The 12,755-nt window shown below is 57.6% G+C and overlaps 1 protein-coding gene across 7 annotated transcripts in view; it reads left to right on the top strand.

Annotated features, from left to right (window-relative positions):
• DAB2IP (DAB2 interacting protein) overlaps positions 1–12,755 on the top strand; it is a 192,609-nt gene that overhangs the window by 59,463 nt on the left and 120,391 nt on the right. For 3 of the 7 annotated variants that reach the window (XM_055315991.1, XM_055316011.1, XM_055315973.1), the window contains exon 1: positions 6,824–7,005. The exons of 3 other annotated variants lie outside the window; for them this stretch is intronic. In XM_055315991.1, coding sequence (XP_055171966.1) covers positions 6,882–7,005 — 124 coding nt within the window. In that variant the 5' untranslated portion in view covers positions 6,824–6,881. Of the gene's footprint in view, positions 1–6,822; positions 7,006–12,755 lie in introns of those variants that run through there. One more of the 7 variants, XM_055316029.1, reaches the window with a different exon arrangement.

Below are 12,755 nucleotides of genomic sequence, written 5' to 3'. Positions count from 1 at the left end.
GGGGTGGGACCACATTTGGCATGCTCAAGGATTGGAAAGATATCCAAGTGAGTCTATGACTGTTTTATCCAGCGGTTTCCCAAGAAAGCTGCTAGAAAACTCCCAGATGTGTGAGGAAAGAAATAGCCCAGAGGGGCAGGTGTCGGTTTATACACAGGGGTTTGAATCCCTATGCTATTTGATCTTGTATAACCTCACAAAGTGTAAGTACCATTAACCCACTCCAGAGTGGAGGAACTGAACACACGGGGAGATGACAGCACTGATCTAGGGTCACATAGCCAGGAGGTGCTGGTTCCTTACCCCAATCCTGTACTCGTTCAGCACCCCACTTACGTGGGAGCTCCCTAGGAGCTGGCTACTGAGCCTGTTCATCTGTCCTCCTCTGTGGGATCTGCAAGGATTGAGCAAGGCCCTTCCCGACCGGAACCCAGGCCAGTGCCAGCCATGAAGCGGTTCACAGATGACCAGGCAGGCCTGCTGGGAAGGGAGGGGGCTTTCTGACCTCACACTGGGACCATATGCCACCCCCTCTGGTTACCCAGTGGGTGTGGAGCTGTCTGGGCCCGTCAACTGGAAGGGGAAGAAGAAGCCCAGAGACCCGGAGCCTCAGCCCCAGGCCCGGGCCTGGAGAAGGAGGGGCAGGGGCCCACCTGGAGCTTGGCAGCATTTCTGGGTCAGGGCAGGGAGAGGAAGCACAGGGAGAGAGCTGCCTCAGGCCCGACCATCTGGGTTGGAGTGCTGGCTGCTAGGGTGGGGGTGAAGAGGGAGGGCTGGGCCTGGCCAGGGCCGGGCCCAGCCCTGGGATTGGAGCCCTGACCTTCCGGTGGCAGCCGGTCTGCAGTAATGCCTGGGGGGACCTGTGGGCAGAAGATGGTGGATATTCTGGGGGGTCGACCCAAGGAGTCAAAGGGGAAAGGGGGTCTTGGCCGTTCTGTCCACATCCTGAGGTGGCTGTGCCCCCAGCACTCGTGTGTGACATCGCATGAGTCATAACCTGTCTTGGCCTCTCTCTTCTGTCTACAGGGAATGACTCTGCTCTACCCTGGCCATGTGGGGCAATCGGACCCCTGATGATTGGGGAATTGATGCCAGATCGGGGCTTGTGATGAATTAGGCTGCGTCCTCGGGGCAAGTGGGCAAGTGGGCAAGTGGCTGTTCTGTGGGGTTTCGGCTTCTCCGCTTCTATCACCTCCTCTGCAGGGTCCTTCTAGCTCCGACATTCCAGGATTTCCTGACAGACTGTTGACATGTACGAAGGAACTACATCTTCCCTGGGCTTCTGGAAGATGGGAGGGAACACCCAAGACTGGGGGAAATTTCTCCATCCTGATGGAATCCTATGGAGGTGGGCTGGTCTCATCTCTATTTAGCATGTGGGAGCCTGAGGCCCAGAGACATCAAGAGGCTTCCTCTAAGTCACACAGCACCCAAAGAAACACAGTGACCCTGCTGACTGGCCTTCTGCCCCTGTTAGGGCCCTAGTGTCTCCCAAGGCTCACTCTCAGTCCACTTCAGGTGATTTTAGTTAGAAACTACACTCCCCAAGGATCTGTGTGTGTGTGTGTGTGTGTGTGTGTCCAAATATCCACACTTGCCCAGTCCTGCAGGTCCACCTATGTTGAGCAGGGCAGAGCCATCTAAACCTGGGATCAGTATGGCCCTGACGGAGCCACTTTCTGTGAAGGATGTCAATAAGTTTATTGATGACTTTCGGGAGGAAGACTGAGGGGGAGTGGAAGTGGCAGACACCTGGCTGGGCCTCAAGTGTGACCTCGCAGGGCTTGTTTGCACCTTCCACCAGGTGGGGAGAGCCCCCACGGTAGGATGAGGTCCTGCTCCTGGTCTAACCTTGCTTCTGGACGCACACTAGATGCTGGAGGCCGTCACAGGCCACCTCTCCAGGCCAAGGCCCATGACCCTAACCACTGGCGCCCTCCATGGCACCCACACCCACACCCCTGCCCAGGGTTTCAGCCAATCCAAGGTTGAGGATGGCCTGGGAGGCGGATGTGTGCAGGGCTGCCTGGCTGGGGACTTCCCCTGGTCACAGCTGCCTACTCTGGTCCCGACAGGAAATCTGACAGGTCTGAGCCCTCCAGACACCCATTGTGTGGGGCTGGCATGGGTTCCAGTGTTTCCCCGGTCAGGACTCCTAACCCCCCTCACCTTCTCCTGTTCCTTGTCAAAGCTGGCTTTTCTGGAAAGTTCCAGGCTGTTGCCCCTCCTCCATCTCTGCATTAAGTCCTGCTCAAGCTTAAGAACTTTGCTTTTTCCAGCTTGCCTGGGTTCAAATCCTGATTCCTAGTGCAAGCTGCATAACAGGGAACTTACTTACCCTCTCTGTGCCACCACTATTTTCTATAAAATGAAGGTGGTAACTATTGGCCTCTTAAGATTATTGTGAAATTTAATAGGATACTGTGCATCGCGAGCTGAAGATTGGGTCTAGCACACAGTAAATGCTGGTCACCCAGTGGGTCACCCAGCGTATCATTAATAAATCCAAACTTCATCAGACAAATCTTTCCAAGCCAATCTTATAGCCCACCTCTGTGGAAAGTCTTGGACTTCTGCGATGCCCTCCGGGTGTGAGCATCTATCTGTCCTCCCTGGATGGAATCTAATGCTAGATGAATGCTTCTTCTTGCTCTTGTTTTCCTCTTGCACAAAACGACCCCACAGTAAAGGCCATGCCATTCTGCCTTGTGCTCACCTCTGTCCTAACGCTGGAGGAAAAATTGTCCTTGATGGGCAATTTAAGACTTCTCAGGGGTAATTGTGACAATATGCATTTTGGTTTCTCCCTCACTGACTTTAAACCTAACACCCCAGGAGGCTGGGAGACTGTACCAGGCTGGCCCCCTAACCCTGCACTGGTGCCCCTCCTGACCTATCCCCTGCAGCCCGGCCTGTGCTTTACCTGGATTTACTGTCCAGCTCTAAGGCCTCCCACCCTCTCTTCCCAGCAGGGCGTAATTCTTCTGACACCTACATGCAGATGGTTCTCTGCCTAGGGATAGATTCTTTGGGTCTATTTCTCCTTGGTCTTCTCCTGTGTCCTCATGATACAACTCAACTCCTGGGGTGTGCTGGGGGTAGGGAGGGTCTCTCAGTGGGGCTCAGATTGCTTTAATGGGGTGATGGTTGTGCTGGGTCCTGAGGGATAAGGAGGAGTTCGCCAGATGCAGAAGGAAGAGCTTCATGACAGCCACCTCACCAACAGGGCAACAAGGTGGGAATGAGCAGGGAGCCTCTGGGGAGCAGATAGATAAGGGACTGGCCTCAGCAGGGTTGCAAGGGATGTGGCTGCTTTAAGATAGAGTCCCCCCCCCCCAGAACTTTCTGAGTTCACTTTTGGAGGCTTTTAAGGGCAGGTGAAAGTGGTGGGGGGTCAGATGTGATTTAGCCATCCTGTCCCCTACCTGCACTTACTAACCATGCAGATTCCCAGGCCCCATCTGGAACAATGGGATCAAGTGTCTTGGGGGAACTCAGAAATATACGTGTTTAATGGCCTGGGTGGGGGATCCCTGGGTGGCGCAGCGGTTTAGCGCCTGCCTTTGGCCCAGGGCGTGATCCTGGAGACCTGGGATCGAGTCCCACGTCAGGCTCCCGGTGCATGGAGCCTGCTTCTCCCTCTGTGTCTCTGCCTCTCTCTCTCTCTCTCTCTGTGTGACTATCATAAATAAAAAAATATATATATTTAATGGCCTGGGTGATCTGGAGACTCAGGGATGTGGAAAGCTGCAGGTTGGGGAGGTGAGAGCTATTCAGGAGTCCCTCTGCAGTCAAGAGAGAAGTGGAAGAACAGACCACCGGACAGACTGCCAGCCATGCGGGGCCACAGCTCACAGCTCACAGCTCACAGATCAGAGTAATGGCAGAGGGCTTCCCCTTTTGAGGGACATCACAGGAAATGGTGGTGGGGAGGGTGTTTTCAAGGGCCCACCTCTAAGCTAGGTGGCCTCCAGAAAGAAGGCTGCTCCTGTTTAAAGGGAGGGAGCCGCAGGGGCAGTGAAGAGGGGGTGAGTGGCTTGCTCCACAGCGGGATTGATTCCAGATGCTCTGCCAGGGTGTGCACGGAGCAGCCTTTGTCTGCCTGCGGCCCTGGGGGTCCTGGGACAGGAGAAGGAGCAGGGAGCTCAGGCCCCCTGTCTTCTAGCTCCTGCCCTGCACCCCCTACGTGCTATACCCCAGCTGGTTCCTCCTCCGGACCCTCCTGAGGCTTGTGGAAATGGTCAGCTTGGGTATCGGGACCGGTTGGCAATGTCCACCCCATCCCAAGGGTGGGAATGCAGATGCTTCTTCGTCTTCAATAACTGACCCTCCCTCCACAAAGTCGGTAGGTTGGGGTCCATGGCTTCTCCTTGTAGGGAAACCGAGGCACTTGAAAGAACTTGAGAAGCCCAAGCATAAACAGATAGACTATTCCAGACCTTTGGAGCCCAGCTGTATTTAGGATGAGGTTCTGAGCTCCTGGTTACTTCTCTCCTCCCTTTACATACATACAACCAAAATCTGCTAGTTGGGAGTGCCAGGTCCAGACCACTTGTCTCAGCCACTGACACCTTGTTGGCAGGGAATGTCTCATCCCCTCAAGGGAAGGCCAGAAGCTAGCTTATCCGGGCACTCCTGCTTTGGGGAGGAAACTGGGCCTGATGAACTCCAGGCTCTGGTGACAGGACTGTTGCCCCCACCCTGGGGACAACAGTCCACCCTGCTGGACTTCCAGGGAGACTTCTACCCACCAACACTGAAGGGCTAGGCAGCAGGGGCCCACCTGAGAGAGGAGGCTGGGCCAGGCAGGCTACCTGCTGAGAAGGCCCACAGCTGGCCTAGGACTGAGGGACTGGGTACCAGCTTCCTCCTCCACCCCTCCAATCCTCCTCCCCCCCCTTCCCCTCCCCCCCATCCCCCTTTGTACTTGCGGGGGTGGGGGGGGTGGGGGAGGAGGGTGCTCCTGGGCAGTGTTTGCTATTGGGAATGTGCTAGAGCAACAGCTTCACCCAAAGGAGGCTAACAGAGTCCTTGCAGGCCTTGTGGTTTTCCATCTGCCCCAGAAACTCACCGTGGGGAGAGGGGCCAGTGGGCTTCTTCCGACTACCCAGGTCTGGTTTGGAGGCGCAATCCTCCTCTTGCCCCTCCCCACTGGCCTGGGGAAGGCGCCTGGCTTCCAGCTGGGATCCAGGCATCCCCCAGACCTGGGGGCCCTCCCCCTAGCCAGGGAGCCAGGGAGGGGGCCTCTTTGTGAAGTGCAAAACCCGGGCTGGAGTTCTGCCGAGACTGCTCCGCCCCCCCCCCCAGGGCCCCACCTTCCCAGCTGTTCTAGAGAACTTCCAGATCATCTGGGCAGCCACAGCGGACTCTCCCTCAAGCACACCTGCAAGGCCCCGCCTGTGTTGGGAGCTGCGGGCTGAGACCACTTGCCTCTGCCATTTCTGTGTGACTGAGGCCAATCAGCATTCCTTGTCAGGGCCTCAGTTTCCCCTTCTGTACTTGAGAGAATGAAGCTCAATTGTTTGAATCGTTTACAAGATAAATGCTGTTCCAGGTCACACAGGAGGAGAGGGAGAGAGACCACCAAGGGCCAGGATGGTCAGGGAAGGCTAGAGGATTTGGGCCCTAGAAGGATGGCCTTTGGCAGGGCAGACCCTTCTGGGAGTAGGGCAAAGAGGAGGGACAAGGAGGGGAAGCAGTGAGGCTGGAGAACGGTTGGGGCGGAACCGTCAGAGCCTCAAGTGCCAAGGAACGTTGCCTGGACATGGGGAGCCATGGAAAGTTCTTACCTGGGGAGTGAGTGACTTTTGCAGCAGGAGGCAATAGAGGGAGTCAGCCACTGACCACCGCCACCTCTCTTCTCTCGGCCTCTGTTTCCATCTCCTCAGGAGGGTCGGAAAGCTTTTGGAGGCGCCCAGGACGTGCTGTGACTGCCCAGCAGGAGGGGACCCACCGCGTGGTGGTGTATGTGGGGGCGGTCTTGTTCGTGGGCCCAAACCTTGGGGTCTGGCAAAGCCTGTGGGAGGTGTGGGTGTGGCTCCCTTCTGCTTTGTGGGCGCTAGAGCCACAGGCCACACTTGTGATGACACACAAATAAGGCGTGTATCAAACGGGACGGTATTTAGTCATTTATGTATTTATTCATTTATTTATGATTTCGTTTATTCATTCATGAGACACACGCGCACACACGCGCACACACACACACACACACACACACACACACACACGGGCAGAGACACAGGCCGAGGGAGAAGCAGGCTCCACGCAGGGAGCCCGACGGCCACGCGGGGCTCGATCCAGGTCTCCGGGATCACGCCCCGCGCTGAGGGCGGCGCCAAACCTCCGGGCCACCCCGGCTGCCCTCGGGGCCTTTCCAACTCCGCGGGGGGATGGGCCGGGACGGCCAGGCCGTGTGTTTGCGGACCCGTGTTTCGCCCGCTCGGCTGAGGGCAGGGGGCGCCCGGCGCGTCGGCCTCCCGGACCCTGCGGAGGGGGCGGCTCCGCAGCCGCGTCCCCGGCCGGCCCTTGGCGCGCCCGTCGGAGGCCCGGGAGCTCGGGGCCGCTGTGCGCCGTCTACACCCGCCGCGCCGGAGCGCCCGTGCGCCCCGCGGTCAGGCGGACGCGGCCGTCTTCGGGACCGGCCAGGGCCCCGGGGCTCTCCGGGCCGCTTCGGCCCGCGACTCCAGGCCGGGATTTCCCCCGCGCCGGCGCTCCGGGCGGGTCCAGCCCGGCCTCCGGGTCCCGGCCCCGCGGCGGCGGCGGCTCGCGGAGGGCGGGGGGGGGGGGGGAGGAGTTAGGGCGACTTTGCGGGGCGCGGGAGCGGCCGATGGGGCCCGTGTGAGCGCCCAGGCCCGGCCCGGGGCCCGGCGGGCGGCAGCATGTCCGCGGGCGGCAGCGCCAGGAAGAGCACCGGGAGGCCCTCCTACTACTACCGGCTGCTGCGGCGGCCCCGGCTGCAGCGACAGAGGAGCCGCTCCCGCAGCCGGACGCGGCCCGCCAGGGGTAGGCACCATCCTGACCCCCGGCCCCGACCCCGGGCTCCTCCCGACGCCGCTGTCCCCGCTCCCGCGCCCGCTCCCGCTCCCGCTCCGGCTCGTGCACCCCTGCACCCCGTGGGCTTGCTCCCCGGCTCGCTCCCCGCCCCGCAGCTTGCCCCTCCTCTGCCCCCTCCTGTCCCGGGGAATTTGAACCCCAGGCTCCCCTTGTGCCTCGGGCAGGGAAAGGGGGACTTGCAGTTCGAGGTTCTCTTTCTTCCTTCCGCAGATGCCACCTTCTGCTCCCCTGTACCTCAGTTTACTCAGCAGCCTGACAAGGAAGCAAGCCTGAGTGGATCTTGGCTTTTCCTCACGTGGCCTTCAGGGCCTTAACCTCTCAGCTTAGGGTGGGTGTGTATGGGGGGGTCCATCTCAGAGCCCCCACACACCTTCTCTCCCCAGGGGCTTCACAGACTTCCCAGCCTCTTGGGTGGAGGGACAGGTGGCTGGACTTCAGAGTGTCCGGTCCCAGGCAGGAGTCCTTGGCTCCAGAGGAGCTGGGGCTCTTAGACCTGCCTGGGACCCCTTCAAGAGAGGGAGCGGGTGGGCCACCTCCTTTGAAAAGTTTCTGTCTTTCAAGCCGGGAGGCGCGACAGGGAAGAGGGGAAATGGGAGTAGGGTTTTCTTTTTTCCAGTAACAGGATCCTCAGTTGGAAGCCCATGTGATCCAAGACGCTGCCCTCTGGGCCCGGTGGCCCGGTGGCCCGGTGGGGGCCAGGACTTCCTTCCGAGGTTGGGTGGAATGGAGTTTAGGGAGGGGGTGCCCTGGGAGGAGGAGCCCAGAAGAAGGGGTCCTGGGGGCCAGGGTCCCTGTCAAAGGCTCAGGACCCCTGAAGTGCTCATGGGTGGTGGATGAGAGGGAGGAGGGCGGTTGGTAGGGCTCAGCGGGATCTGGGCTGAGTTGATTATTTTGGGAAAAGGGGAAGGCTGGTCCTAGTGCTGAGGTCCATCAGGCAGGGCTTGGAGCAGATCTGGGCTCGGAATCAGGCAGACCTGGGGTCGGATCCCCACCTTGCCCAGGTGCTTGCTGGTTGTGTGGTGTGGGCCTTTTGGCGATGCCCGTGAACCTTAGTTTTATTATCAGCTTGAGGAGCAATCAGGCAGTACACATTCATTTGCTTTTTCCCACAATCAGAGCTGAATAACAATGTACAAAGCTTCCTCAGGAAGTACTGAGTTCCTGAAGTGGTAAGTTCCCCATGTGTGGACGGTTCAAGCTGAGACTGGAAAGTGTGCACAGGTGTGTGCTGAGAGCTCAGCCCTCAAGGGTCTCTTGAGGCCTGTGCCCCGCCTCCCCTTGCCACCTTCCTTGAAGTGGCCTCTGGCTATTCCCCCACACTCTGCCCCCCCATCCAGGTTTGGCCTGAAAGGCCAGGGATCTGGGTTCAAGCACTGAGACTTTGGGCAAGCCACTTCTCTTTTCTGAGCTTCAGTTTCTTGAGCTGTCGAGGGGGCTAGCAGGACTCATAGGACTCATGAGGACATGTGTTCCTGCTGTGAGAAATGGGTGTTGTACAGATGCCCAGTAATGCTCAGGGCACCCCGAGGCTTCCACCCCTCCCCTGTCCTTGCAGTTGCCCAGCATGACCTCCTTTGCACCTTGATGCCATTCTGCAGGCGCCCTGCTCCATGTCCTGGCCTTGAAGGAGTTCAAAGCCTGCAGGGCGGGGTGGGGGGGGGCGGAGACTGAACAGAAATTACATCTGGGGAAATTAGGGAGGGCTTCACAGAGGAAGTGACATTTGGACAAGGCGTCACAAGGTGGGTACGATTTCCCTCAGCTCAGGGAGTGATTGAGTCAAATGTGTGTTAAAGCCCCAGCTCTGCACTAAACTATCCTTTGGCCAGTTACCTCTCTTTGGCCTAGTCTGGTAAGCAGGTGTAGGTGACAGCAGGGTCCTTTGAGAATGAGAGCAAGTACACGGGAAGCTAGAAGCCACTTGGGTCACAGTTGAGTGTGAGCTGTTGGTGTTCTTATTCTAGAGAGAGGAACAGCTCATGGGAAGACAGGGAGAATGAAAATTTCTTGGGTGCTGTGGACAGAGTTGATCCTGGGGTGGAGGAAGAGGAGGGTTTGGGAGGGCGATAGTGGGGAGCAGTAGTTTGGGCTGGAGAAAGGGCCTGGAGCCATGGGGAGGCATGGATGGGTGAGGGGTGGAGGCTCGGGGCTCCTTGCCCACCTAGAGCAGCCATGGACCTTCCCTTCCATGGAACCCCAGGTCCCTGCCTCTGCCCCCAGGGCCACTCCTCCTCCTGAGGCCAGCACCCCAACCCATGGTAACTCATGTGGGGGGAGCTGCCCTGTGGCCCTTGAGCCAGTCCTTTCTGACCTCAGGCTGCACAGTCTCACCATCTTCATGAGGGCTTGTCCCCACAGTGGTGACATCAGACCCCAGAAGATGGGGTGATATCCAGTACCCCAGCCCCAATCACCCATACCCATCACTCCACACCTGTTCTGGCCTCTGCCACTAGCAAGGAAGGATAGTGACTGAGAGCTCCCGGGGGGTGTGTATGTTAAGGAACAGAAAGGTGCAGGGAAGAGTTGGCTGCGGGCAGGTTCACACCTGGCCTGGTCTTGGGAAGGATGGTGGTAGCCAGGCTGCCACCTCTGAGCAAGCCCCCTGCCCACTGTCGCCACTGCCACCTAGAGTGGTAGTGGCGAGGAGGGGGGTCTCACTCTGGACTTGAGAGCAGGACTTTGTCCTTGGTGAGCCTACAAGTGACTGACAGTGACCACAGCATGTCCCCCCCCCGCCCAGCTTTGAGCAAAGTAGGGCACTCAGTAGAGCTCTTCCTTCTCTAGGCCCTGATCTTCCAATCTGAGGACTGGGCAGAGTGAGACCTGCAGGTGATGGTGACCAGAGGCAGGGTAGAGACAGGAAACTCTAGATGGCAAGGGTCATCTGGCCATTTCACATTGGGCTTTGTGGCTCTAAGTCCACGGGATGGTTAGGTATGGCACATGGATATGAGGGGGTCCTGTTGCCAGTAGAGTGTCACCAGCCAGGGTGCCTTCCTGCCTACCCCTTCCATCCCAGGTCAAGAAAAGTTTTGTCTGTGTTTGTGACCTATTTGTCCCCCCAGGGCTGCTGGGGGGAGATATGCAAGTTTTCCCCTCACTCCAGAAAAAGTCTGGCCCATCTACCAACTAGCAAACATGTCTGGATCACCTGCTATGTGCTGGACTCCAGCCTGGGTGCCCGGGGATGGATGGTGTGTGCTCCCAGCCCTCAGCAAGCCCCCAGATGGCTGAGGAGGCCAGTTTGTTGAGGTTCACTGGGGCACGGAGCCCTTTTGGAGATCAGAGCAGTGGTTAGTAGAAGACAGGCTCTACCCCCAGCTCAGCAACAAGCTGGTTGTGTGACTCCGGGCACCTCCCAGGGCCTCGGTCTCCCTCTTTGCCAAGCTGGGCTAATCCTGCCCTGCTGCCTGATGTGTTGGGAGACCTGGAATGTTCACATGCATACTTTTCTTCATGTCTTCATCCGAGTTTGTCTGGGGGCTAACCCTAGACTTGGTGGGTACTTTCTCCTGAGATGGCTAATCCCTGCTCCACATCCATGAGTAGTCTCACTGCATGGCCCTGTATGTTGGCTGCTGCATGTCTCCCCTCTCCCTGCGCCCCGTTCCTTTCAGGGTGTGCTGGGGTCTGTCCGAGGGGCCTCTGGAGGGGTTTCCCAGGAACACCCCAGCACACTTGGAGGAACACAGCAAGAGGGCCTCACAGAGGTGCCCAGGAATCCTGGGGCTGACCTCCTGAGGTCATGGCCCCCTTCTGTGCCTAGACCATGGCAGCTGAGTGATCTAACCCCTGGGGTCCAGATGGGGACACTGAGGCACAGAAGTACTTTCATTGAACTAGGTGTGGGACCCATGGCTGCTGGCTTCCAGGAAGATGGTGACAGGGTTGGGGAGGGCGCTGGTTTGACACAGCTGCTTCCCAGTTGGGAGTGATGGCTGGAGAAGGGCCTGTGTGCCACCGTAGGGCGGGGCAGGGGCTGGACCATTCCATATAGATCCTGGCTTCACTGAGATGCCTCTGCGGATGACAGCTGGTTGTGTCTTTTGTCCTTTCACCCCTTATCTTCAAATGTACCCCCAAGGGCCCAAGGCCCAACTCTCTGCCCCCAACTTGGATACAAATGTAAAATTGTACATTTATCCTTTTCTGCCTCATCTCTTCCTCTGTTCCTCCTGAGTCACAATCCCTCTTTTGGGGCTTGATCCCAGCTTCTGCCCTTACATACTCCAGGAGCTGGAGGCTCACTCCCTTACATGGCATGTAATGAAGTTAAAATGGCTTTTGTTTGTTGAGTGCTTTCTCAGTGCCCAGCAGGGAGCTTAATTTTGTACTTGCCTCATCTCATTTAATGCTCATAACAACCTTGTGAGATGGATACTGGCATTATCCTCATTTTATGGAGGAGGAACCTGCAGTCCAAAGAGTGGGAGCCTCATCCAGCTTTACACAGTTCAGAAAGGTGGAGCCCAGTTCTGCAAAACTCCAGATCCTGAGCTTATAAATGTACCATGTTGCTATTTTGTTGGCAGGCAGATCTTTCTGAGGTCAGGCCTTGGCTTCAATAAGGCCTCCTCCTTCTTTTGCATAGTCAATGACTCCACCAAACGTTCTTGGCCATCATCTCCCCAAATTCTAGCCATAACTTGGGAAGGGGGCAGAGGAATGACTCTGGCATAGTTGGCATCTATGAGGGAGGGGCTCAGTCTTCCTAGTTGGCTCTTCTGCTTGCCTGGGACCACTCAGATGGTCCTTTAGGTCTGGTCTCACCCCCCAACCCCAGTCCTGTATCCTGCTCTCATTTGTGTTCTGCCAACCATGTGCTTTCCCTGGGAAGGTCACAGGGCACTGCCTCTTCACCAAGTCTCTTTGTGCTAAGGGTTCAGGGCCCTGGTATGAGGTGTCTGAAGATGGGCAGACAGCTTGAGGCCAGAAGTCCTAGGTAACCTGCTGGAATGTCAGCCTCTTAGCCTTTGTGTTCCTGGCTCATCCAGATTACCTCTCATAGCGAGGAAGATAGTGCCCGAATGTGTGCCAGGCCTGCACCAAGAGCTTTGCCTGAGCATGTCATATCTTATTTTGACCCCTTAACCCTCCTAGGAGGTAGGGGTCCTTACTGTCACTTCCCTTTGCCCAGTTAGGAAACTGAGCTTGCAGTTGTGAGGTAATGGGCCATGAGAGACAAGGTTTGAACCTGGGCCCCTTACACTAGAATGGTGCCCAGGAGCCCAGCGTCTCCTCTTTCCTGTGGCTGGTGAGATGTGGAGACACAAGAATGCCCTCTTGAGCACAGCAGGTCAGGCCCGAAGCTCTGTCTCTGCCCTGCTGCAGCCTGTGCTCACCGGAACCTGGTGGCATGGGAGGGCCGGAGCCTGTTGCTCAGCAGCGATTGCTGCCGGGCCAGGCCAGAGGGCCTCTTGTACCACCAGCACCAGGGGCTAGCTATTCTCCTTGACAGCTGGGGAAACCGAGGCCCGCAGAGCCAAGGCCATTTGCTCAGGGTTATGTAGAGAAGTTAATGAGTGAGCCAGGTCCAGAATCCGGACTCCTGTGTTGTATTTCCAAGTGGGTCTTGTTCGTTGCTTTTCTTAAGGGTAGTGCAGATAGGGAAACTGAGGCAGCCAGGGTCTTCAAGCTGGGTCTTCTGGGGGGGAGGGAACAGGGGGTGGGCTCTTGTGTAACTTGACACTAATGCG

Source organism: Nyctereutes procyonoides, unplaced genomic scaffold, assembly GCF_905146905.1.
Source record: "Nyctereutes procyonoides isolate TBG_1078 unplaced genomic scaffold, NYPRO_anot_genome, whole genome shotgun sequence".
Taxonomy (NCBI): domain Eukaryota; kingdom Metazoa; phylum Chordata; class Mammalia; order Carnivora; family Canidae; genus Nyctereutes; species Nyctereutes procyonoides.
The sequence above is the reverse complement of the archived record's forward strand: the minus strand, read 5'-3'. Positions and strand labels throughout refer to the sequence as shown.